Genomic DNA, 27,935 nt, shown 5'->3' with positions numbered 1-27,935 from the left:
TTGGTTATCGGACAACATAAAAACACCATGAAATCTCTTAAATAAAATGCTGTAAAACAGAGGCAACACACAATGCTGAAAGCAATGAAGAGGCTTTGTTAAACACCGAAAGTGAGAGATATACTTGGCCTGAATACACAAAGGTTAGAAAACTTCTTTTGGAAACGTCTAAATTTAAGGACCTGAGGGAGAAAAGGCTGCTTGTATGGCACAATAGAGACTCAGAAACCTAAGATATATTAGGATTACTTTGATGATGAATATCAACGGTTAAATCCGAAGAAAACCAAAAAGTCAATCCCTTCTTTTCAGAACTTTTCAGTGACAGCTGCTCCAAGCCAAAATCAAAAGGCAATTCATATTGAATTGAAACAAACTTGCAACACTATCAAAGGTTATTTGAGTCCCTGAATCTTCCTAGAACCCTGTTCCTTAAACAGTTTCTTGCTAGACCAGTTCTATTCATAAGAGAGGAAAAGTCATAAAGGTGGAGGAGAGAGAGTTAGACACTTAAAAGCAAACACTGGAAAATAGACTTTCACATCTGATTTTGCATTATCCCCTTAAGCAATATTTTGGTACTTATTATATAATTGCATAATTCAAAAAATGAAAATAAAAATATCCAGGAAAGAGTGACAATGAAGAGCTCTATGTTTTCTTCCCAGAAACCTGAGAGAGGGTGCGATGAAAGCAGCCTCTGAGCACAGTGCTCTCTCTACACTCCCTGCCTAGGTTCATACATACTCTAGGAACAGTAACAAGCCATTCCAAATGAAGTGTGCCTGAAGGGCATATTTAAGAAATTACTTTTCACAACTACAGATTTTTAAGTCATTAGGTCACTTCCTGGTTCCACATAAATGAAGGAAGGGTACCACAAATCCACTAGTATAATGAAGAAAAGCCAAACACCAAATAGGGAGGTGCAAGGACATTGTTCATTGTGAATAAAAATTTCCCTAATTATTAAACTTAAGAAACATAACCAAACACTGAGTGATTTCGCCTTCTATATTTCAAGAGGTCTTTGTTTTATGGTATATGTGTATTATACCATATTTTTTTTACTGAGGCAATAAAGTATCATTAATTAAGCACAAGGTTTCTGCAGTCAGACCTTCTGGATTTGAACCCTGTTTCTGCTACTTATCCATGGGTGACCTTAAGCAAGGTACTTAATCTTTGTGTGCCTCAGTTCCCTCATCTATACAAAATGGGAATCATAACAGTACAACACATACCAGGTGCTTTGCCTGTTAAAACTTTATTCTATACAATAAAAATAGTAAATTACTACACAAAATACTTTTAATAACTTTCTCACAGTAAATTGTTCAACAAATGTTTGTTGCTATCGCTATTACAATTTAGGAATTACCCTGTGTTGAACTCTGCAAGTAAAATCATTACACTCCATGCTAAGTGGGACATGACTCCCAGGGATGAGCCTGCCCCTGGAACTGTGGGATCAACAATGCCTACCTGACCAAAGGGGGAAAACAAATGTAACAAGGTATCAGTGGCTAAGAGAGTTCATATAGAGTCAAGAGTCTATTCTGGAGATTACTTTGAAAAAAAAAAAAGTTTTTTTAATGGTGAAATATAACAAACTTTGTAGGTTACTCTTATGCAAGCTTCTGTTAGATATTGCTAATTGCCATAGTATGCCAAGCTTCAACCAACAATATTCCTGAAAAACCTATAGAATACCTAGGGCTCTGAGACTCTATAAAAGCTTCACTCATTGAAGCGTTACTTACTTCTCCCTCTAATTGACCACTAGTATTTCCATCTACCCAATATATTTTAGCCTTTATTCCCCTTATTATTTATTTTTGTAATCCATATTTTTTACTCATCTGTGCATACCCTAGATAAAGGGAGCATCAGACACAAGGTTTTCACAATCACACAGTAATACTGTAAATGCGGAGTTATAGGAGAAGGTAGGGTTTAACAAATGAGTACGACTGCTGAGTCATTATATTGCTATTTCATTTAGCCTCCAGTATCTTAGAGCAGCTAGAAGTAAAAACCTAAAATTGTGGAACTGTAACCCATGCCAAACTCTGAAATCTGTTCTACAACTAACTATTGTGATGTGCCTTGAAATATATTGCTTTTTAATTTATTTTAAAAAAAAGAAAGAAAAAAGTGTCAATTGATGATAAATTTATGGAAAATAAAATATTTTTTTAAAAAAGTTTCACTAAGTTTATTTTTCAGAAACCTAAGACCTCTAGATGATTCCTAGGCCAGATAAGCCCTGAAACCCAGAGTTAACAGTCTCTGCATGAGCATCAAATAGTTGCATTCCCCTCCCCCATAATGTCAACACCTCTTTTCAACATGAAGAAGTTAGACTGATCATGGCCCAAATATCCCTAAACATTGGGAGAAGGATCAAAGGAGGAGGAGCTACAACAGAGAAGATAGGATTTAACAAATGAATACGATTACTAAATTATATTGATATTTCTTTTTAGTCTCCAGTGTCTTAGAGTAGCTAGGAGGAAAAACTTGAAAATTATGGAACTGGAACCCATAACATACATTGAAATTTGTTCTATAACTACTTGTTAAAATGTACTTTGAGGGCAGTGCGACGGTGGCTCAGCAGGTAGAATACTAGCCTGTCATGCCAGAGACCTGGGTTCAATTCCCAGTGCCTGCCCATGCAGAAAAAAAGAAATATACTTTGAAATTTATCATTTTTGTATGTTATATTTCACAATAAAAAATGTTTAAAAAAAATTCCCTGTGCTATTCCTCAAGCAGTATTAACAGGTAGATCTGTAAGACTTTTAGCTTTCTACTACCAGCTAGAAAAAATATATTCTAACCTAATTCATAATATGCAATGGGATTTCTGGAAAGCTGGACTTTTAATGATATCAACTAATGATAAAATATAAAGCACCAGGCTCAATCTCAATGCACACACTGACTGTAATTCTGGTTATAGTTCATTTGGTTAAAATACTAATCTAGGCTTATCCTTAAATTCTTTGGGGCTGGGGCAAAAATATGAATGGAGGCTTTATTAGTCAGGGTTCTTTAGGGAAAAAGAACCAATATGAAATACCTATAAATATGAGATTTTTATAAGAATTTTCTCATGCAACTGCGGGGATAGGTAAGTCTGAATTTCATAGGGCAGGCCACAAGCTGGCAACTCTGATGAAAGTTTTCCATGAATTCCCCAGGAGAAGCTGGCTGGCTGAAGTAGAGATGGAAATTTTCTTTTCTGAGTGCTGAAATCATCACTTCTTCTTTTAAGCCTTCCACTGATGGGAAGATACTTCTCACTACTGAAGGCAGTCTCAACTGATTGTTATATACATATATAGTCAACTGTTGATGCAATTAACTGACTGCTGTTTTAAACCTATGAAATAACCTCACAATAATGTACCAGGCCAGAGTGTGCTTGACCAGACAACTGGGCATCATCACCTGGCCAGGCTGACACAGGAACTTAAGCAGAGGCCCACATATCATATATCTGAAAGACTTTTTTAAATTATCAGTCATGCTGATAAGTTGTTACATAGGCTATGTTCTAATCTTCTTTCTTGACAAATGAAAGGTTCAGGTTTGAATTTAAGATTTTTGGTCCCCCAAAGTTTTGGCTCAAAATGCAGCAGTGCAGAGAATGCTGACCCCAGTTGCCAGCTGTCCCTTGCTCTTTCCAGCACTGGGAGGGATCTCAAGCTCGTGCATGAACACTCCAGTCCTCAGGCCCAGATTTATCCTCAATCCTCACAAACTAGGCCTCAACCCAGGGGTATGGTCACTGGTGGCACCTCCATCCCTGAAACGATGGGCTTGAAGAAATAACCGGTGTAAACTCTGGAAGTGGGCTCAGGGAAGAGGGAAGGAATTCCAGAGACTCAGGTACCCTGACCACAGTCTAGAAAGGAGGTACACAAGCTACGGTACCGACGTTCCCATGACCTCAAATTTTTTATCCCATGATCAGAAATTATTTGTTATGAATCTACTCAAGTCAAAAGTAGGCAGGGAGGGCGGGCAATGGTAGCTCAGTGGCAGAGTTATCACCTGCCATGCCAGAGCCCCAGGTTTGATTTCTGGTACCTGCCTATGCCAAAAAATATATATATATAGGTGGGGAGGTCGTTATTGTTTTTAGGGGCTAGGTCTAACTAGAATACACAATTTTTTAAAATAAAAATACGCTTAAATTATAAAGAGAGTATGACCACTGTCTGCAGGGCTTCATCTGCTTTAGAAAACTTTGAAAGGCTCTGTAATCAATGAACGACTGTGGTACCTGGTCAAAGGAAACCGATCTTCTGGTCAGCAGGTGTGCTGCCAGAGATTTTTCTTAAGTTAGAGCTCAAATTCCTCAACTAATTATTCTTCAATATTCATTTTCTTTCTTCTTCTTTGGATTATATTATATAAACCCCAGTTTTTTTTGTTGTTTTTTTTTTAGACAAGTTGTAGGCTACCAGAAAAATCATGCAGAAAATATAAAGTTCCCATATACCACCACCACCCTTCATTAAGACCTTGCATTAGTGTGGTACATTTTTTACAATTTTTGAAGGAATATTATAATTGTACTCTTAATGAAGCGCCATGATTTACATTACAGTTCCCTATTTTCTTTTGTACAGTCCTATGTTTTTTTGTTTGTTTTGTAACTTTTATTCTACCAATATACATACCCACCTAACTATTCTTGTAAAACTTTCTTCTTTTGATTTACTGTATTTTTGGCTTTGGTACTGAAATATGGTTTTGGCAATTTGAAGTAGCCACTGTTTCTAAGGAGAATTTCTCAAATATTTCTTTATAATGGGTGGGCTCTCTTTCTGTCCACACAGCTTCCCTTTCTATTCAGGTACATACACTTATTTCTAAAACAAGGACCATAAGGACAATTTTTTCCCAAGAAACTTCGGTGGTTTCTCTGAGCTATTAGAGAACATGTGACTTTGCTATATCAAACCTTTATTTATGAGAATACATGAAAGAATCAGTTTTTGATAAAACATGAAAATTCTAGAAAAGTGAGACCTAGTCACATGTATAACAAACTTGAGGTATATCCTAAAGCTGAAGATCTTAATTATAACCCACTTTATTCCAATATATGAACTAAATAGCTGATATTTATGGAATACCTGATATAACTATGTACTGTTCTAAGTACTTTACATGTATGAACTTATTTAATCAGCACAGCTCTAATTTTACAGATGAGGAAACTGAGGCACAAAGAAATGAGTTGCCCAGGACCACACAGCTCTAAGTGGCAGAGGATCATCCTTCTTCACAGACTTCACCCCAGCTATTAAGATGGTTGCTACCCATCTTGTACAGCAATCCCATGCTACCAGGCTCAGGGTACGCCAGAGGCCAGTGCCACTCAATAGTTAGAGTACACTACACAGTCAATAGGTTTCAGTGGGCCAGCCTGAGGACTGATCTTTTATAACACTGAGAATCTTTCCACAGGAAGAAACGTGAGACTTCCAAACAACAAACTGGTAATAATAATAGTAGCTAATACTGTTCTAAAGCTTTACTTATTCCCATTCTTTTAATTCTCACAACAGTACCATGAGGGGTACTATTGCCCCTATTTATAAATAAGGAAAGGAGAAGCTGTATAACCAGCCATCAGCTAATAAGGAGGAGAGCTGAGATTCTAAACCAGCAGTCTGGCTTCTGAGTCTTAACCAACAGAGCTTTTCACCATCACATCATACTACCCACACTGCTTATTTTACCTTTCTCTACAAGTATGTGGACTAGCTGGCAACTACATAATCAACGATAGACACTGCTATATGCAAAAGATTTGTAATCCCACTACCGTTGGAAAGTCCTCCAGCACTTGTCGATCCTTGTCCTTGCTCTCCATGTACCGCCAGTCTGGTTCATAAAGGTAAGAGTGAAAGTTGTGTAGGATTGGGACTTTTTTTTCCAAACTGATGGTCATGTCATCCTCAAGAGTGTCCAGAGCTCGGAGAACCAGATAAAATATGCATACTGCATTGCTATAAAAAAAGAGGAAGAACAATTAGTAACCTGGTACAACCATCCAAAGACATTTATTTTAAAATTATATCCAATTTGTGCCAGATCAGTCCCTAAAACTTCCTATACCCTCAATTCTCTAGAACTATGAAAGGAAATCCAAGGTCTTGAGGTAATAAAAGATTCTGAAGAATTGTTAAACCAAATAATAAGCTACATTAAATACCATTAAAATGATTACATATGGTATTGATCTCAAACAATTTAAAATATACACTATTTTCTATTAACCACTCTAGATTTAATCAATTATGATGTAAATACAGTATTCATTAAATTTCAGAGAAGCTACTTCATAAAACTACAACCCATCTTCAATAAGCAGTTAAAATTCTTTCTCAAATATATCTCTTTCCTGCAAAAAAGTGAATTGTGTTCAGTTGTGCACACCACAAAACTTCATATCATTTACTTTGTTTCCAAATAATGAACTCCAATAGAAAAAGTGATAAACTTAATATGTCACTTTCAGATGAAGGTCATTGCATAAGGTAATTTTCTAATGATTTCCAGGATTGAACTGTCACATTATTTTCACTGAATGTTTCCACAGTATTAAAAAGACAGTATTAAAAAACTAACATACATTAGTTTTCCTTACTTACATGGGAGTAATAAACTTCTGTAGTTATTTCATATAAAACAAAAATCTAACAGCTGGATTTTAGTACTACTCCCAGAATTAATTATATTTAACTATTGGAGAACGGACCAAAAGACCAAACGTTTAGACCAAACTAACATTTTGCAGATAGAAAAGAAAGTCAAAAGGCACATAAATTCTCAGTATAAATACTACCATACTTAAAGGCAACTGTTGTAAATTCAGGTGTATAACCTGCAAAGCGATAACTTCAGAAAAATTAACACAATACTAGAAATTCAAAGTAGCCTAAAGAAGCCAGGAAAAACGCCAAACCTGCTCAGAGACAGGTTCAGCTGCCAGAACTAAAAAAAGTTAATAAACACTACCATCCTCCCCACTCCACCCCCCTTTCTTCCCTAAAAGAGCTGTGCTTGTTGGGACACTATTAGGTGGCAAAGTGCCTGGAAGGACATTCTAAAGTAAATACATGAGCATTTCCACCCCAAACATTTCCTTCATTCAGGGAGGAGTACGTTTTGGCCAACTCACAAGCTCCAACACTGCAAAACTAAGTGCTATGTCAAAAAGTAACTGCAAATGGCTCTGGAAAAGCCTTCCTTCCCCAAGTCAGAACGAGCTGCTCTGCCACTCACCGCATTTCCCCATCCAGTGCCTGGATCACAGCTGCGAAACTGCGACTGGTCTGATTCAGGTACTTGTAACAAGTTTTCAAGCTGTTGCTGAGCGAGTCCTGTGGGCAGGGAAGACACACAGAGGTGGGAGAAGTCGAGGAGCAGGAATGGGACCGGGGCAGGCGCCCGGCCGTAGGGCTCCGGAGCCGGCCGCAGACGCCCTCCCCGCGAGGCCAGTCTTTGGAGGCCCAGGCGGAGGGAGGGAAGGGGCAGCCCCGCGGGGGGCTCCCGGTGCTCTGGCCCCTGGGCGCGGCGGCGGGGCTCAGCACCAAGGTCCTCTTGAAGAGGGACATGGCCTTGGTGCTGCAGGCGGTTGCGGCCATGGGGATCGCGGATTCCGCGCGCAGTTGTTCCTCCATAGACGCGAACCGAGCTGGGCGGTGCCCGCTCCGCCTCCACGGCTCCCCCCCGGGGCAGGCCGATACCCGGGGCCCCGCCTGCGCACGTGCGGGGTCACCTGCCAGCTAACCCCCTCCTAGGCTCTCAGCTTCCAACCCCTGTGCCACTCATGTGCCTTCCTCCACCTCTGTCCTTCTCAGTTGAACCCACAGGCTGCTAAAATCACCCGGTCCACTCTATTATCCGCTTGAAAGCTAGCTATCCCTTTAAAGATTTCTTCTTGTCTTTACTTTGAAGTAATCAGTGCAATGCAATAAGCTGTTCCCTGACTGTCATTCCTCCCTAAGGAAAACAAATGTCTGGGTTGTTCCAGGAAAAATAAAACATTTTCATTACGACATATCAGAAAGAATTACAAATTGTTTTTAATGGAGAAAAGGAAATATTTAAAATATCTAACAATAGGGGAATATTAAAAAAAAAAAAGGCATATACACTGGTAGGAAATCCCATAAAGTTGCTTCAGAATGTCAAAATGGACATTCTGGATGTGGTAGGTTCTTTTTATTTGTGTTTATTTCCTAAATTTCTATCATGTATGCATATAATTTTGTCAAAACAGTAAAGCTTTTTAAAAAATCACTATCAAGAGTTTCCCGGAGCCTGCCCATGTCAAAAAAAAAAAAATCACAATCATGAGATCATTTTTATTCCATTTCCAATAAAATTATTAATAAAAATTAATACTTACTGGGTACCAGATATTAGTAAAATCGTTTAGTATAGTGTCTGGCACATAAAGATACTCAGTAACGGTTTGATGAGTAAATGAATACATTCATAGGGTATTTTTCAATACTTCACCAACTCCTTCCCTCTCAGAAAGTAGAGAGACAAGACCCCACAGTAAGATAAAAAGAATAACAGCCATCTCCTAAGATCCATGCCACCTCTTCACGCAAGCTGATTGTCATCAGACCAAAATTATTACTTTCCATACACTGCCAAATGCTTTAATTCAGCTACAGCTACTGAATTAAAGCATTCGGGAGGATTTCCTTCCTCACTAATGTCTAGCCATGAGCTTCAACAAATGCAAAGGGGCAATCCTAAATGGTTTTGAAGAGCAACAATCATCAAGAATACCAACTTCCCTCCCTTCCAACACATCCTCAGCTTCCCTCTCTCCCACCCACCATTTTCTTTTCCTGAAAACTGTTTGCTTCAGTGCCTCCCCTTATAACAATTTCCTCAAGATACCCGGAACAGGAACATATAACTATTAAGCACAATATGGGAAACACTGCTCATGATCAAAATTTCCACTGCCTGATTCTCATGGGGGTGGGGCAGGGTGGAACTCAGGCTTCTGCTGTGTGTCCCAAGAGCTTTCTAATGTTTTTGTTTCATCTTGTTTTGTTTTTTTATTGCTGAGCTTATGAAATGCACTTCCCAAGAACTCTCGTGTGAGAGAAAACAGGAAGGATATTAAAGGTGGGGTGCAATGTGGTTAGATGTACAAAGACTGATCTCTCGGTGCTGGGCTCCTGCCTCAAGCTGAGAGATACTTCCACACTGAAAAGCTACAAACTTTTCCCCCTCAGCCTTTCTTTAAATAAAACAGATTGCCTGGCGGGGACAAGTGGGACACGACTGAACTAAAGTAATAAGACTTAATCACTACCATCTCTTGGGCGCCTACATGCCAAGCACAGTATAAATAAACATTACTTTTAATCTTTACAAAACTCTTTAGCTGGTCCATAATCCACCCCTGAGTATCTGTCTAATTTAAATCTACTATCTCTTCAAGGTCCTACAGTTTATAAAATACTTTTCATACATTTTTGGAAAAACCTTTCCCTCCAAAACGTTTCCACTTCCCTAACATTTCCTGAAATTAAAATTTACTTAAGTTTTACCTGTCATTTCAGAGATTAGCTTACCTTTGTATACCTGCTCCCCATTAGACTATGAATATATTTAGGGTAAGAATTTTCCACACTATGTCCATTACACAGAAATGTGTTCAACTTTAAACTAAATCTGGACAATTCTCTGCTTACTATATGTTCTTAGCCCTTACTTTAATTATAAGGAGTACAGTAGGGTTAAGAGAATTGAGCTCTGGAAACAGACTGCAAGGGCCAAAACCAAGCTCATCTACTTATCAGCTGTTGAACCTTAGGCAATCAATTACCCTCTCTGTGACTCTGTTTTCTCATCTATGAACACAGAAAATAATAGTAGATTCCTTATAGGATTACTGGAAGTTTTTTTTTTTTTTTTAATAGTACTTAGCACACAATCAGAAGAGTCAAGAAATGTTGGCAATCATTATGGTGTCTCTATCTAAAAGGTCAAGATCTAGGTGTTAACAATCTGGCTGAAAGTCTTTCAGCAAGGCATCATGATGGAAGGATAGGTCTCAAACAGGTGCAATTAGGGATCTGAAGTGACCACAATTCTAAATGTACGCTTGATGAGAACACCTGAGAAAGCCAATGTACACTTTGATATGGGAGATGAGATGGAGAATAGGGTTTTAGTTGTATCTGGACATTCTATTTCTTTAGGGGAGAAAAAAAAGATGAACCAAATATGGCAAAGATCTGTTATCTGTTTAATCTCAGTGAGGAACACAAAGTGATTCATATTACTTTCAGTACTTTTCCATTTGCTTGAAATATTTCAGGATTAAAAATACATTTTTTAAAGTGAAAGTAATCATTAGCTATGTGAATTAGAAATAAAGCATCCATAAGTAAGGAAAGTTCTGAAATGATCTGACCACCCTTAAAGTACCGAGTTCAATCTTGGGAGACCAGACTTTAAACTGACAGCGGCCAGGATGACGAATAACTAAAGGAAGAATACAAAACACTTGGCTTAGATATCAGTATTATTGAATATGAGATTTCTCCTTAAATACTCCAAGAGCTATATTATAAACCAAGGATTAAATTGTCTGTGGCTCCAGAAGTAGAACAAAGAGTGAAAAGTGCAGGGAGATAGATTTCAGTGAGGTGTCAATTCCTAAGAATAAAAACTGCTGGAAACTAAGTGGGCTTGGCTCCAGAGGTAGCAAACATCTGTCACTGGCAGTATTCATAAGGACAATGTGCAGTAACACACCTGGGGTTGTAAAGCTGTGATCATTACTGATTATTCACAGATCCCCATAAGAATGTGATAATACTGGACACCATTCTACCCTCAAAAAAAAAAGGAAAATGTACAATACATAAATATTTGCAAGTAATTTCAAGATGTCCTAGATAAGAAATCTTTTCATAAGGAATCTCTTAATTAAGCAACTATTTCTTGAGCAAGGCACAGGAGTAATTTAAAGCTGTATTTTTCTTTAAGGACATCTCTCAAAAGACTAATCCCTTATTCCAGCTAGATGTGATTTACCTTTCTCTGAATTTTCTTATGTCATTTACTATATCTTGTCACATTTATGTAAGTTTATCTGATTTAGAAGCTATTAAGACTCCTGAGGACAGCAAATCTACCTTTGGTTCATTAATTCATTTTCACATGTACTGACAAGCTATTGTGTTTGAGGTGCCAAAGACGCATCAAACAAGAGTCCCATTTTCAAAGAGCTTAAAATTCAGAGTCAAATGCAGAATCTGAAATCTGAAAGGGACCTTGGGAACATAAAACAAATACACAAATAACCATACCACAAAGTTATCTGACTGATACCATAAGGGACAGAGTACCAGAGAAAGCAGTTGAAGGAAGTTCACAGGGAATGAGTCCAAGCATCACCCTATAGTGCTTTCCGTAATTTTTTATGAACAATTTTATAACACTTTTTTTGCCCTGACTGGATGGTGAGCCCCTCGAGTGTCTTATTTGTCTACACACGCCCATTCCACCATGCCGCACCCAGCATCGTGCCCTGACGGTAACAGGTGCTCAATATGTCTGCTGAATGAATAAACTGATGGATAAGAGTAGTAGCTCCGGACCTAGGCCTTGAAGGATAAGGTTTCTGAATTATGAGATAAAGGGAAAAAAAACTTCTTCTGAAGGAAAACTAAATTGTATTATTAAGATAAATTAAGAGTACATTTAAGAGTATTTGCCTTTGTGATATTTCCACTGGGGAAAACAGTAAAAAAAAAAAAATGAAACTCTTGAAACAACCCACTAATTAGGCCAAGTGTGTCCATTCACTCAACAATCACATAGGACTAATTGCCACGTTGGAATAAATACCTTTGCAAGCATTCATTTAAGAAAAGGGTACAGGAATGAGGCAGGTGAGATACAAATTAAACAGTTTTGGCCTTCAAAGCCGCCGACAATCTAGCTAATCGATAGATTTCTAAATAACTAATAATTATTTGTAAGAACAAATGATGGTTAATTTTAAAAACACGGGAAGCACTAAAGAAAACATTAAGAATGCAAGAAGGTGGAGGAAGTTTAAGGAGGAGGTGATGCAACTGAAAACTGGAAGGATGGGTAAGATTTCATTCCAGAAACTGCACGCCACGGGGTAATACTTGAACATTTACGTGGTTTATCAGGGTCAGAAAATTCTTTCACGTCCCCCCACATAATCTACCCACAAGTTTTCAATATTGCAAAACGCATCAAGGTACAAACATTTGGTGCTCATGGAGAGAAGCATCTTCAACCGGCAGCAACATTTTAAACTTCCAGACAGTTTCCTGTGAGGATGGAGGTGACCTTCCAAGGGGACTAAGTCCACCTGAGTCCATCAGGGAGCCGACCGCCGGTTAAGGAGAAACCAGCCCCGGCGGCGACCTGCGGGGTGGGACCGCTGGACAGGGTGAGAGCCTGCTCTGCTGGGGTAATCCCAGAGCCTGGGGCGTTTGGTCCCCGCACTCCCGCGCCCGCCTTGCCCTGGATCCCCGAACGCGGCCGCCCGGCGCAGCTTCCCCGGCCCGGCTGGGATGCAGGGATGCTCGGCCCACCTGGTCCACCTTGGGAATCACTTTCCGGTGGCCTCCCATCCGGAACCGCAGCAGGTTGTAGAACTCCTCCGGATGCCCCAGGCACTTCACGAACTCCATCTTGATGGTGGGTGGGCGGGCTGTCAGTCGGGCCTCAGATCTCACCCGCTGAGTACCTCTGGCTGGCAGAGGCCGGGCACACTGCAACAACCCTGGACCAGGGACACGCGGCGCAGTAGACCGGCGGCTCGGCAGGGAGCTTAACACCCAGCACGGCGGAGCTCCGCCCCGCCCCGCCCACCTCCAACGGGCCTCAGACGCTCGCGCCGCGCCCCACGGACTCGCGGGGTGGACTGACGAAGGTTGATTGGCCAGGGCGGCTCGCACCAGCAAGACGCCGGCCAATCTGCAGCGGCATGAGCCTGGTGTGACGACGACATCCTAGCACCTTATTGGAGATGAGTTAGAGGCTGGCGAATCGGATTGGCGCTCGTAAAAGGGCTGGGCTTATTCTCCCCCCCCCCCCGCCCCAGGCTAGGCTGAAGACTGCGCGCAAGCGGGCTGCGGTAGCGGGCTGGAGCGGATGGAGGTTCACTGACGCGCAATTTTGGCGGCTCGGGTGTATGTCAGCCGGGCAGATACGAGCCTGGAGGACAAAGCTTTGCTAAGACTTTGTCAGCGGAACTCCCGAAGTGTTTCGTTTTGCTTCTTCCGGTCCGGTCAGGTTAGCTTTTCACTAATGCGCTCGCTCCGTGCACGGAGCGCGCGGCCGGATGCGGGAAACGCACTAAGCTGCTGAAGGTGGGGCAGAAAGCATTTCAGAGGCGGGACTAGCACCAAGGTGTCGGGTCTTTATCGCTGCCACCCGAAAACAAAAGTTTGAGGAAGTCACCCTTGGCACTTCTCTGGCGTACGGGCTCTCCGGCCTCACCTGCCACATACAGCCTCAGAGAGCAACTGTTCCCACTCAGTTTTTGTCTGGCTCCTGTAGTTTCAGCTATCCTCTTTAAATGTTATTGTAGATCTTAGTCTCTGAAAAGGATTTCAGGCGTTACTACCAACTGTTCAAGAGGGATGTGGACATTTCCATCTCTGCCCTAAAAGCTTGCTACCACACCTCCAAGACCTCTCTGACCTTAAGTCCGTCTCTCCCTTTCTGGCCTTGACTTTTTTTTTCTGCAGCAGTTCAATCACCCTTCCTGCAATATTCCCCGCCTCCCCACCCCACGCCAAGGTACCTGCTTGGCTAACTCTTCCACCTCCTCCGGCTTTGCTCAAATCTCACCTCATATAGGCAGCTTGAGTAAACATACACCGGATTTCGTTACTACCTTCCTTACAATCTTTAAATTTGAAATTCCTCAAAAGAAATGCCTTTCACGGTAGAAATCAAGGATTCCAGCATAAAAAAAACATCCCTGGTCATCCAACACCTACATGACCTTTTTTGAATTTTAGCTGCCTATTTAGCCACTCTCCTACTTCGAACCCCTGATCCAGCCTTTACCAGAGTTTCCCAAACCTCTGCTCAGGAAATTCACCTTCCTGGAATAACCTCTGCTCTTCACCCGGTTACATGCTGTTCCTTCATCACAGCTCAGGGGTATCCCTTTTTCCCCACATAATACTTTCCCAGTAACCTCCTGAAACACTTGTAACACTATTGCACCAAGTGCTTACGCATCTGCTTCTTCCCATTAAGGCAGAGTGTTTCCTCTTGTTTATTTTATATTCCCAAATCCTAGCAGTTGGGAGGCATTTAGAAATATTTATTGTATGGCTAGAGCCACTGAAGCCTAACATTAAATTCCAAATTTTCACAGTCAATTATCATGAAAACTCTTGAGGTAAATCTTTTTCCTGGAATGCGTCGAGTACAAAAATCCTACCTCTCCTTGACTTTAAATGAAAACTGGATTCACCTTGCCTGCATCCCATGCCTCTTTTTGCAGTCCTGTAAAGTAAAAATCTAATAAGCACTGTATGACAGGAGTGATGTCTACATTTTCTGTACCATCATTTTATTCCGTGACACACTTACCTCTTCCCTTTTATTCTATCCATTTTTTTATTAGAAGTTGTAGGTTTGCAGAAAATAGTTTTCATGTAATCCACCCCATTCATTCAATCCATTTATGCTACCCATTCCCTACCTCTTTTAGAACTAATGTGCAACTTCCTGCTGAGAGCCTGCCTAATTTGTACATCCCACATTACTATAAATTAAATATTGTAGAAGACCATGATAACTGTGGTTTCTGTTTACCCACACCTTCGCCTTCTTCTGGAAACACAACCCTTCCTTCTTGTGTGGAACCCATTCCGTGTGGTTCAGATGGGGCTGACAATGACCTTTACAACTCAACTGGTAGGTATTATTTTCACATTTTACAGACTCTAGGTAAATCAGAAGTCAGGTGTCTAGTAAGTATTGGAACATGCATTAAATTCCAGGTCATCCAACTTCATTTCCTGCATCCTCCCATCCCCACCCCAAACCCTTAACCTACATTCTGAATTGCTTTACACCTTGAATGTGGAGATCTCGCTACCACAACCTTGTATCCTTTACACATCTTTTTAATTCTCAAATTCTCTTAGTCTCCAGTGTTCCTTTCATCTCAGACTGTCTGCTTCCCTTGTCCTCATCAGTCTCTAGATCCCCCAGAGCAGTTTTAAGTCATTGCACCCATGATTTTCATAATGGGGTAGTAGGCCTGAAGGTTTTCTTTCACATTTTGCTCTACAAACTTTTGTATTGCTAGAATCTTTTGATGTCTGTAATTAAAAAAAAATAAAAGGATTCTCCTTTGCCCTCTTGACCTTCCATCATGCTCACCTGACAACCCTCAAATTGTGAGTTAATCCAGACATCATTTTTCTTTGTTTTTGTTCCTAAACTACTAGATACCCCTGGAAAAGTCAGAAAATGCAGTATAGCTACATTCAACTACACTGGGCCTTCACTGGGTTTCTACAATCCTTCCTTTCAACCCTAAAGGACCTAAATGTCCATAATAAATGTTACAAACATCCCCCCTCCCATATGGCGCCCTAAAAGATCTTACTTCCAGCGGTTTTTCTCTGGCTCTCTCTATTTTTCTTTCCACCCTAGCTGTCATCTTCAGGTGCATTCTCCCAACCCACTCCCTCCTGGCTTCGTTCCCTCAACTGATCATATACAAATCTTCACATTATATCTATCCTTTAAAAAATCTCCTCCTTAACCACTTTCTCATTTCCTTTTAGGCCATACTTCTTGAAAGAGCAGACCACTTCACTGCTTCCACTCCCTCACTGTCCATCCAGTTACCAACCCTTTTACACTGGCTAACACTGCACAGATTGCTCTCTTGAAGGTCATCATGAGCTCAGATTTGATCAACTGGCAAATTCAAAGGGCTTCTTTCCAGCCTTTGTCCTCCTTCACTTCAACTTTTACTTGTTCCTTGTTCCCTCTCTTGCATTATACCTCTCATTGGCAGGCTTCTTTCCCCTCTTGCCCCTTAAAACACAAAACTTTCTCTAAAGATCCATTATGACCTTTAACTTTTCTTATGCTACATGACCACCTCATCTAACAGACCATCATGCTTATGAGGAAAACTTCCAAATCTGTGCTTCTAAGTGCTGCCTGTATTTGTGGAGTGCCAGTCTTACTTTTCTAAGTGCATTGTCCTCACAGTTCAGATGGTACACAGGCACCTGGAGCTCAGCAAGTCTCAAGGCTGGTAATCTTCTCCCACAGAAAATGCTCAACCTCCACCCCCCATTTTCTGTACCAATCAGGGGATAGCCTCTTCAGACTCTCGGGTTCCAGACTTTTGAGTCACCTTCCGTTTTTTCCTTTCCTTCCCTGGTGTCCACATTTAATCAGCTGACCCCTATGGGCTCCATCACTCACCCTCTCCTCTTTCCCGCTCCTGCTGCTGAGTTTAGACCCATCAATTCTTGACAGCTGCAACAGTGGTTTTTCTTTTCTACCAGTCCCAACTGGTAAACCACATGCAGGGTCTGAAACCAATTCTCTTCCCATGTCTGTTGAGTGTCCCCAAACAATCTTCTCCTGTATTCTGGGTCCACTATACTGATACATGATGACTTACAAGAATCAATCTGCCTGGACACAATTTTTGCCAAAATTTTATTATTTTTATTTTTTTATACTTCTAGTGTTAATTATTGGGACACAGAGGTCAATACAACCCCTTTTAATCTTGTGGATCTTCAATACTGACACTTTATTCTTACATTATCTCGTATAGGTTAAAAAGATGAATTTTGAATATATATATTTTAGATAATAGATAAAATATATATACATAAGTGTGAGTATATACTTATGTGTGCATAAATATGTTCTTCTAGATACAAATAATCTATTATTCAAATAATATTTTCATAGCACTGGTCTGTAAATGGGGTTTTCCAAAGTAATGTATGTTTTTTTAAAAAAGCGGGGAGGATTGGCCCCTGAGAAGTTGAAGACTGTCTCCAAAGCCTCTCTGTGGCCTAAGGCCAAAACATATGGTAAAAGATGTATATAAGATATATCCATGTAAAGATAAGTAAATATGGGTGACAAAGAAAATTTGAGAAAAGAAAAGAGAATTTAGATTAGATAAAATGAAGCATGAATGACTTAGAAATAAGAAAGCTGTGTGGCTGTGCCCCCCCCCCCCCCCTCAGCCGACTTGGCAGGTGAACTCACTGCCCTCCCCCTCATGTGAGACATGACTCCCAGAGTTGTAAATCTCCCTGGCAACACAGGACCTGACTCCCAGGGATGAGCAGGACCCAGCATCATGGGAATAAGAAAACTTTTTGAACAAAAGGGGGAACAGAGAAATGAGACAAAATAAAGTCTCAGTGGCTGAGGAATTTTAGAGTTGAGAGTTTATCCTGGAGGCTTTTTTTACACATTAGATGGCTATCTCGTTTTAGTTTATGGTGTATGGGAGTGGCTACAGGGAAGTACCTGAAACTGTTGAACTGTATTCCAGTAACCTTGATTCTTGAAGATTGTATATTACATAACTTTTACAGTGTGACTGTGTGATTGTGAAAACCTTGTGCCTGGTGCTTCTTTTATCCAGGGTATAGACAAATGAGTAAAAAAAAGATAAAAAATAAGTAACAGGGGGACATAAAAGGTAAAAATTGGGTAGATTGAAAGGCAGGGGTAAAGGGTATGGGATGTATGAATTCTTTTTTCTTTTATTTCTTTTTTCTGGAGTGATGCAAGCATTCTAAAAAGGATCATGGTGAAGAATACACAACTACGTGATGATATTGTGATCCATTGACTGTATAATATGGTTGGACTGCTCGGGTGTGGATATTTCACAGTAAAAATATTTAAAAAAAACAAAAATAATTCAGAAAATATCCTTAAAAAAAAGAATGCTGTAAAGCTGTAATAATTTGTTGATGCTGGTCCCAGGCAAGGGTCTAAAAAGAAAACAGACAGTGGAGAGGCACATTTGAACTCAGTGACTGGAATATTCATATTTAAATGATGCTTGGAAAAGTTTTGTATCCAAATGGATCATAGTAGCATTTTCTATATTGTGTTCCAAGGAATAGTAAAGGTAAAATAAGTTTGGGAAACTTATTGGTGTGCTGGTTTGAAAGTGTTATGTATCCCAGAAAAACCATTTTCTTTAATCCTGATTCAATATTGTAGGGTGGAAACCTTTGATTAGATTGTTTCTATGGAGACTGAATACTCAATTGTGAGTATGGCCTTTTGATTAGATGGAGATGTGACTCCATCCACTTAAGGTGGGTCTTGCTTAGTTTACTAGAGTCCTTTAAAAGAGGAGACATTTTGGAGAAAACACAATTGCTTCAGAGTCAATAGAGACACAGACATTTGGAGATGCTTGGAGTGCTGGCAGAGAGAGCAGACATGTAGACACGGATGCTTGGAGATGCAGAGCCCAGCAAATGGCACCATTTGCCTTCCCATGAAATCCTAAGCAAGCCAGAACCCAGTGTGTGTCCCAGAGGAGCTAAGTGAAGGCCCACAGACATTTAGAGAGGAAACCACTGGCATCAAAAGCTGGAAGCAATGGAACAGGGAACAACGACCAGCAGATGCCAGCCACATGCCTTCCCATGAGACAGACATCAACCTTCCTTTAGTCAAGGTATCTTTCTCTGGATGCCTTAATTTGGACATTTTTATGGCCTTAAAATGGTAACCTTGTAACCTAATAAATTCCCTTTTTAAAACCCATTCCATTTTGGTATATTGCATTCTGGCAGCATTAACAAACTAAAACAACTGGGTAGGGCAAAGTTGAACAGTTTATTGCAGGAATTCTTGGCATCTTTATGAACTCCATGAAGCTCTAAGAGGGGTTATAACTTCGTTTGCTCAAGCAAATAGCATGAAATGGTTTGGCTTAAACAATGGGAATTTATTAGCTTATAGTTTTGAGACTAAATAAGTACAAATCAAGGTGTCATCAAGGTGACTCTTTCTCCCCAAAGACTGTGACATGCTGGAAGTGGCTGCTGGGAATCCTTGGCTCCTCCATCACCTGGCAAGGTGCATAGTGGCATCTCCTGGTCTCTTTCTCTTTTGGGTTCTGTGGATTCCAGCCGTCGAGACAAAGAAATTTTCTTTGTCTAAATTTCACTCCTCTAATCAAGGACTCCAGTAATTGATTAAGGTGGATCACACCTTTTTAATTGAAGTAACCTCATCAAAAGTCCTCCTTACAATGGGTTCACACTCACAGGAATGGATTAAATTTTAGAGCATGTTTTTCTAGGGTACATACAGCTTCAAACCACCCCAAAGGGGATATAGCATGCAGTGTCAGTCAAACATTTGAATATAGAGCCCTTCATGCTTGAGACATGATGAGTGGCTATTTTTCCTTGGACCATATTTTGAGAGCTGATGGATCAAGGGAAACTTGGCTAATTTGCGGGACACATCCACTCCTAAAGTTTTAAGTGTTATCAGCCAGGAGTCGGTTAACTCCTTGATGTAGCTGTTGCAGCCCAGTACTGAGAGAGCTGTAATGTTGGTGGGAATAAAATGAGTTTCTGGCTCTAGCCCTTGTGAACTGTGTGATTTCAAGCAAGTTCCTTAACTTTTCTAGACCTCGGTATCCTCATCTAAAACAAGATGTATAAGAGAGAGTATCTATCTTCATGCACTGTTTAACAGATGACATGGCAAGAACTAGGCTAAGTACTTTACAAGGTGAATATCCAATGCATAATAATTATCCTACAGATTATAGGTCTGGCTTAAAGTGGCTTTTTTTTCACTGCTGACAACTCTTGAAGACTTAAGGCAGACAAGAATAGAGGAAAGCCAGAAATAAGTCACTATTTTCAACTTCACTTACACAAATAAATGCCTTCTATAAGCCAGATGCTGGAGCATCAGAGATAAAGTGAGTATCTGCTTAATCTCCTGCCAGATCTTACTCCAGTGCTGCTTACCTACAATCAGAACAGCAGGTTTGCGTTTCACCTCTTCTCCCTGCCCTGCTCCCTTGAAGTGGATTCATCAGGCCAATCAGCAAGTCCTACAGGACTACCTTCACGAAGAGCTTAGTTAAAGTTTGAGAACTTTACTGCCAAATAAGGATAACAATTTGTGACATTATTTTTATTTTCATGTGACTGTTTTAGTTATGTGGCTACTGCTAATGAAACATAACAAAACATTTTTTTATAATTCTTGATTCCACAATTGCTCAAAATAACAAATATATCCCTTAAAGAGTTAAACAAATAACTTTTCTCAAGTCCACAGGTGCACCAAGGAAGGCAGCCAGCTTCTTGGTCTCTCTTTTTTCCCCACCCTTCTTTTTTTTCGATCTTGGTGTCTCCATCCAATGGAAAAGGATCCAGGCAGGTGGCTGAATGAGAGCACTGTTCCTATGCTCCTCTAACCTCGTCTCCAAGATCCTTCCAGGGTAGAGAAATTTAAAAATTCCATTTTCCTCTTTCCCCAAATGGATAGCCTTAAAACCAAAGTTTCAAAACAACAACAACGACAAAAAACAAGCAAAGCAATGTTGGGAGCAAAACTGCTTTTTATATATGCTTTCATTTTCATTGCCCCACTGTAGTTATAACAGACTTTTCCTTTACCCATCATCATGATTTTGCTCATCACTTAGAATGGCAGAATAAGAGGAAAAATTAGCCAAAGGGGGGCAAAAAACCTAACCTTATGAAATATCTGCCTTAGACATCATTCCAAGGAGATGATATCAACAATACTGACATCTCACCATCCCCATTAATTCCTGTATCCAGACCCAATCCCTGCCCATACCCTCCCTTCTAGATCCTCAGGCATTATATCTCTAAAGGGTAAGGGCCCATGAAGAAGGGTCCCAAGTGCTAGACCTGCTCTGGCTCCTCGGGTGGCAACCTGGGCTGGCACTGTGGGCACCACCAGGTGAGCCTCTGGAATCCACCCGGAGGCCCAAAGGCCTCCTTCATGACCTGGTGCCCAGCAGGGCACTGCTCTTTCTGGTAGATCTGAGTGTGCTGCTGTTTGCCCTGGAACTTTCCCTGAAGCCAGTCTGTACTGAACTTTAACACATGAGCCACGAGGGACTCAAGGCTTGAAGGACTTAAGAGGGAACCAAGAGAAAGTGGATGGATTCCAGCTCTGTACAAGGCTTCATTCTTAATGATGTTCCCTGAAATAAAGAAAGGAGAGGATAAGAGAAGGAAAAAAGGACACATACCATAATGAAACTAGTCAAGAAAGTTAATAAAGCACACTGAAGTTTGTATGATGCCAGCAGAGGCGTCTAACAGAAAGAGCCGGGAATTGGCCCTGCTCTTGGGATCTTGGGCAAAGTCATTTAATCTCTGAGTCAGTTTTCTGTCTGTAAGACAAGTTTGATTATACTTACCTTTAAGGTTGGTGAGATGTTGAAATTAAATAAAACTTATGGATCCTGTTATTGTAAAATGGTTATTTAAAAAAAGGGCTCTAGAATCTGACTACCTGGATTTACATTCTAGCTCAACCAGATCCTAGTTATGTGATGCTGGCATGTTCCTTAGCCTCTTTAGGCTTCAGTTTCCTCCTCTGTAAAACAGGAATAACTTATCTGGTTCTTATGATCAACAAATAATTCACAAAAAATGCTGAACACAGTGGCTGGTAAAATAGAGCATCCAATAAATATTAGCTATTATTATAATTACTTAAAATATCAATAATAATATCTCCTAAGCACTTTCTGTGTTGGGGCATATTAGGCATAGGTTAAGCCTAAACACAAAAAGTGCTTAGAATATATTATTATTTTTCCTACTCCTGTCTCAGGAGGAGAAGCCAACCTTGCCCTCTACCATCAGAATCACTCACTCTCTTCAAAATGTGCCAATCCTTTTTAACTTCTAAGCATTTATCACCATCTATCTTAGATTATAGTTAACTGAGTACACATCTGCTGTACCATTAACAATGACCTCCTTAAAGAGAAGAGGCAAACTTGGCAGCCACACTTCTTCTGTAGATGGCAACTGTTTAGCCCCTTTGGAGTCAATGGGTGAATAAAATTACTACTCTTTACAAGAGTTTCATAATCATCCACCTGGTTATACATAAAATTTACCTCAAGTTCACAGACCACCTGGATTCCTACGTCAGTTATACTACCTCCTAGGACTGTAGTCTGGTTTCCTCATCTGAATAAAAGGGAACTTACTAAGTAACTATCCAAAGACAGGGCTGTAAGAAGAAAACCACGTGCCTGGCACATTAGATTCACTTGATAAATGCTGTTGTCGTTATGCGATGCATGACCTCTTGCTATATGAACCCAAAAGGCCAATTACAAAAGCCTCTTTGGCGCTTAGAGCACAGAGGCTCCCACAGTTCCAACTTGAGAATGTGAGGTCAGTGTTTGGTGAATCACAGGTCTCTCCACCTCTCAAGAGCTGTGCCTGCAGTAGGCAAAATCAGGCAGTGGTAGAGGTGATTTTGTGACCACCAATCAACCTAATTGTTTCAGAAGCCAACAATGGTTGCACTTATTCACCCGCAGCGGCTAAAAGAACAGTACCTGCTTGTGGTCAGGCTAATTAGCCTTCATATTTTTCAAATTACTCAACTCTTCTCACTTCTCTGAGGCAGTCAAAATGCTCATCGTTTCATTGTTCAGGACATTTGAACAGAGGGAGGGAACCTATTTCTTTACTCCAGTCCTCATGTCATATTAGATCCTGATGCAAACCTGACACATATCTGTACTTTAACCAGCAAGAAACTCTATCTACCCAAAAATGATATCCATTAGCAAATGTACTATTCACTGGCAAATTTCACAACTTTCAGGTCCTAGCAGAGACTAGTCAAGCACCTCCAATGTGCCAGGCGCTGGGCTGGGCAGTGGAGGATGCAAGGATGCACGAGAAATTACCTCTGGTCTCAGACAGTCACATTCTAATGCAGCAGTCAGGCAGGTTTACAACTGGTAATATAATTAGGGAATGAGTTCTGAAGCTAGGAGTGAAGTTAGAAGTTACTTAATCTAACTCCTTGATTTTGAAGTGAGTGAAATAAAGCTTAAGAAATTAAGTGATCTCCTCAAGGCCTAATCGTACTGGCACAGTTAGAGCTGGGTCTCAGGTCTTGTGACTCCCAGACAAGTGACTTTTCTCCTAACCACCTGTGTCAGGCTTATCACTGTCTCATCAGTCATACCTAAACCTGAGAAGTATCTTTGGTCTAGCAGTGTGTAGCAGACAGGCTGAGCCTGGCCCAGAGCTTGCAAGGCCTGTTCTCGATGGAACTTTTCAGACAAAATGTCTGTGGTGGGTTTGACCACTGGGTAAGAGCTCCAAGACATCTGACAATTATAAAATGCCAGGAAGCCACCACCACCAAAGTACAGGACCAACCTGGAAAGAAAGAAAAGATTATAAGTACATACAGCTTCCACAGCTTAGTCAGGATTAACCTAGAGAAGCTGAGTTTACAAAAAAGAAGAGACAGCTTTACCAGAATCACAAAACTCTCAGGGCTAAATGGAGTGATTTTTTAATCACACACATACACACATTTTCCTGATTCTAGGAATGCATGTTCACAGAAGTAAATATGGAAAATAGAGAAAAGAATAGCATTCAGAGGGTGCAGGGGTTGTGGCTACTTACACAAAAACTCAGGGCTCTGTTAGGAAGGAGAAAGAGAAGCGGATGCCACATACAATACAGGGCAAATTTTACCCATAAAAAGAAACACCAGGAGTTTTGTGGGAGGATTGCAGAATAGGAAGTTCCAGCAATTAGTCCTTCCACTGGAACAACTATTAAAACTGACAAGAACTGTCTAAATCAACTATATCAAAACTCCAGAGGCCAGTCGAACACTGTACAGCATCCAGGGAAGAGCGGAAGGAAGAGGCTGGTAAACTATGGTAAATTCCCGTAAATTGTTCTGTATGCATGTGTTGTTACTGATACCTATTCCCACTCTCGCAGCAGGCCGCCTGGGGTCCAGCACATTGCACAGCTTGCTGGTGCCAGAAAGGGACATAAAAATCCACTTTGCAAAGACCCAGGGCGGTGGGCACAGGCTGATTGCTGATCATTGATTTTATTTTTTTGTTTTATAGGGGTTTATTGCCATTCATTAAAAATGATTTAAAACATCAATTTGGTTATCCTCAATGGCAAGCCATTTCTCATTGTTTTATGGCTCGTTTTTAGACATGTTTCATGGCTAGTTTTTAGACATGTTTCTCTAACACATATATAACTTAAGATAAACATCTTAAGTTCCCTATTGAGATTTTGATTGCATTTATAGCTTAACTGAGAAGAACTTATATTTTTATACCTTTGAGATTAACCATTTAAGGCACAATATATATTTCTGTTTTTTATTGTGAAATATATATACAAAAAAAGCAATAAATTTCAAAGTACATTTTAACAAGTAGTTACGGAATAGATTTCAAAGTCTGGTAAGGGTTACAGTTCCACAACTTCAGGTTTTTCCTTCTAGCTGCTGCAAGACACTGAAAACTAAAAAGAAATATCAATATAATGCTTCAGCAGCCATAATTATTTGTTAAATCCTAATGTCTCTGTTATAACTTGTACTTCTCCTTTAATCCTTCTCCTAATCCTTAGGGTTATTTGGATTATACCCATTATAACTTTTTTCATGTTGAGAAGAGGTGTCATCAATATGGGATGGGAGATGGAATGGCTGATGTTCTGAGAGACTGGCCTCTGCATTTCAGGACTATCTGGTCTAGGAACCATTTGAAGGTTTTAGGTTCTTGAAAAGTAAACTTAGTACCTACAACTTTTGTAGAATCTCAAATACAGCCCTGGGTGTTCTTAGGTTAACAGGAATGATGTTGGTTGGGGGTTGGCAAACCATGGCAATCAGCAATATCTAGCTGAAGAGTAGCCTCCAGAGTAGCCTCTTGACTCAATTTGAACTCTCTCAGCCACATAATACATCATATCCCAGGTAGAGGGGAGGTTACTGATTTTACTTGCAGAATTGGGCTTGCCCTCCCCCCTAAGCAGGACATGACATCCAAGGTGAAAGTCTCCCTGGCAGTGTGAGACATGACTCCCAGGGATGAGCCTGGCCCTGGCACCATGGGATCAACAATGCCATCCTGACCAAAAAAGGGAAAAGACATGTAACAAATAAGGTATCAGTGTCTGAAAGAGTTCAAATGGAGTTGAGAGGCTACTCTGGAGGTCACTCTTATGCAATTTTCAGTTAGATACTGCTACCTATCATAGCTTGCCAAACTCCAACCAAAATCATTCCTGCCAATCCTACAGAACACCTAAGACATTATATAAGATTCTATAAAGGTTCCATGGACTAAAGTAACTTTCCAGAAACCTACAAACTCCAGATCAGTCCCTGGACCAGATAAATCCTGAAATGCAGAGGGGACAACCTTTCCAGAACACCAGTTAGTACCTTACCCCATCCCATATTACAACAACCCCTTCCAAAATGACAAAGTTAGAATGGGCATAGCTGAAATACTTGTAAAAAGTGGGGAAAAGATCAAAGGTGATGGTGAAGTTATACAGAGAAGGTAGGTATTCTAGTCTGAAAGCTGCCAGAATGCAATATACCAGAAACAGAATGGCTTTTTAAAAGGGGAATTCATTAAGTTGCAAGTTAACAGTTCTAAGGCTATGAAAATGTCTAAGTTAATGCATCCAGGGAAAAATACCTTGGTTCAAGAAGGCTGATTATGTTCAGGGTTTCTCTCTCAGCTGGAAAGGCACATGGCGATGTCTGCTAGCAACGGCTTCCCTGGGGCTCTGTTCGATCTGTTGGCTCTGTCGGTTCTGGTAGCTTTCGTGGCTCTAAAGCTTCTTTCAAAATGGTTCCCTCTCACAGGGCTCCAGTAAACATTCCCCCCTTGAATGGTGGAGACACATCTCTATGGAAACCATCTAATCAAAAATTACTACCCACAATTGGATGGGTCGTTTCTCCATGGAAACAATAAAAAGAAATCCACCCAGCAATACTGTATGAGGATTAAAGGACATGTCTTTCCTGGGGTACAAAATATTTGGGGTATTAACCAGCACAGTAGGGTTTAACAAATGAGTATGAGTGCTGAATCATTACACTGATATTTTTTCTAGCCTCCAGTACCTTAGATCAACTAGAAGTAAAAACCTAAAATTGTGGAATTGTAACCCATACCAAATTCTGAAATCTGTTCTACAACTACTTGTTGCAATGTACTTGTACTTGGAAATGCATTGCTTTTTTGTATATGTGTTATTTTCACACACAAAAAAAGAGGAGAAGTATAACAGATCAGATAGGCTTTAACAAATAAGTATGACTGCTGAATCATTATATTGATATTTCATTTGGTCTCCAGTATCTTGGAGTAGCTAGAAGAAAAAAAGAAAAATCATGGAACTGTAACCCACACCAAACTTTAAAATATGTTATGTAACTATTTAAAATATACTTGGGGATTTATTGCTTTTTTGTGTATATGCTATATTTTACAATAAAAAAGTAAAAAAAAAAAGATATTTCCTAATTCCTCTTGTAATTTCATCTTTGACCAATTGGTTGTTTGGGAGGTTGTTTAATTTCCACATATTTGTGAATTTTCCATTTCTCCCTCTGCCATTGATTTCTAGCTTCATTCCATTGTGGATTGGAGAATATATACTATACGACTTTTTAAAAATGTACTTGGATATTTATTGCTTTTTTGTATGTATGTTATATTTCACAATTTAAAAACGTGAAAAGAAAAGAATTGGGCTTAGAGAGAGACCACATCTGAGCAACAAAAGATGTTCTCCAGAAGCAGTTCTTAGGCATAATTATAGGTAGGCTTATCTTCTCCACTACAGAAATAAGTTTCATAAGAGCAAGCTTCAACATCAAGGGCTTGGCCTATTAACTTGGGAGTTCTTAGTGTCTGAGAGACTATCAGGGTTTCCCAGGTGGGAAAGTTTAATAATTCCATATTTTTTCTCCAGTCTATCGAGGGACTTTGCTTATACTTTCCAATTATCTCCCCAACACACTCTAGGATGTATCCAGGTATTACATTAAGCTATACAAAATTACAAACCCTCATTCCCATTCTGGGTGTTTGGGTTGTTTAAATGAACTTTTCAGACAGGTTGAGTTAGATTTGTGTGCTACAGAAACTTCACATTTTAAACAAAATAAACCTTATACAGTATTTGAAGTTCTAAAATACTGACAATGTCATCCTTACTCCTGTATTCTGATTTACCTTAGTCCTGAACAGCTTCATTCTTATCTCTAATTGAAGACTGATCTCTCCTTCGGTTTCTTTAGCAGTTTTGTATGTAACAATGCTGACTTTCAGAGCTGCAAAACTCCAACACTCTGAGTCTCAGCTATTACACAGGTACACAAAGTTCCTGGGAGATACCAGGTTATACAAATATAGCACAGCATCTCAGGATCTAGAAATAACACTTAAAGCTCAGGCATAAATGTTACTGCAATAAGAGCTTACAATTTAGGCCCCACTTTTCTCACAAGTATTTTCTAAAAGAGACCATACAATATTTGTTCTTTGGTTTCTTGCTTATTTTGTACAACATAATGGCCCTAAAGTTCATTCACCTTGAAGCCTTTCAAAGACTTTGAAGTCTGCCTCACGAATTCATTCCTTTCTGTAGCTGTACAATATTCCATCACATGTACATACCACAATTCATCCTCCTGCTTCTCATTCCTTGTACCCTTTGGCTACCTCCATCCATTAGGCATCATGGATAATGTCCAAAATAAACAATCCA

General features: G+C 40.1%; 2 protein-coding genes across 4 annotated transcripts in view; both read right to left on the bottom strand.

The window, feature by feature from the left end:
- Nucleotides 1-12,951, bottom strand: part of FDFT1 (farnesyl-diphosphate farnesyltransferase 1) — a 44,001-nt gene extending 31,050 nt beyond the window's left edge. The window contains exons 1-3 of one of the 2 annotated variants that reach the window (XM_077152978.1): nucleotides 12,651-12,951; nucleotides 7,315-7,412; nucleotides 5,852-6,035 (exon numbers count right to left, since the gene is read on the bottom strand). In XM_077152978.1, coding sequence (XP_077009093.1) covers nucleotides 5,852-6,035; nucleotides 7,315-7,412; nucleotides 12,651-12,749 — 381 coding nt within the window. In that variant the 5' untranslated portion in view covers nucleotides 12,750-12,951. Of the gene's footprint in view, nucleotides 1-5,851; nucleotides 6,036-7,314; nucleotides 7,735-12,650 lie in introns of those variants that run through there. The other variant, XM_077152977.1, reaches the window with a different exon arrangement.
- Nucleotides 12,952-19,090: 6,139 nt separating this feature from the next.
- The window catches only part of NEIL2 (nei like DNA glycosylase 2), a 41,489-nt gene continuing 32,644 nt past the window's right edge, over nucleotides 19,091-27,935 (bottom strand). The window contains exons 3-4 of one of the 2 annotated variants that reach the window (XM_077152975.1): nucleotides 23,335-23,531; nucleotides 19,091-21,313 (exon numbers count right to left, since the gene is read on the bottom strand). In XM_077152975.1, coding sequence (XP_077009090.1) covers nucleotides 21,009-21,313; nucleotides 23,335-23,531 — 502 coding nt within the window. In that variant the 3' untranslated portion in view covers nucleotides 19,091-21,008. The remainder of the gene's footprint in view (nucleotides 21,314-23,334; nucleotides 23,532-27,935) is intronic. The other variant, XM_077152976.1, reaches the window with a different exon arrangement.

The sequence above is a fragment of the Tamandua tetradactyla genome, chromosome 3 (genome assembly GCF_023851605.1).
Source record: "Tamandua tetradactyla isolate mTamTet1 chromosome 3, mTamTet1.pri, whole genome shotgun sequence".
NCBI lineage: Eukaryota > Metazoa > Chordata > Mammalia > Pilosa > Myrmecophagidae > Tamandua > Tamandua tetradactyla.
Note: the sequence above shows the minus strand (reverse complement) of the source record. Positions and strands in the feature narration are given on the sequence as shown.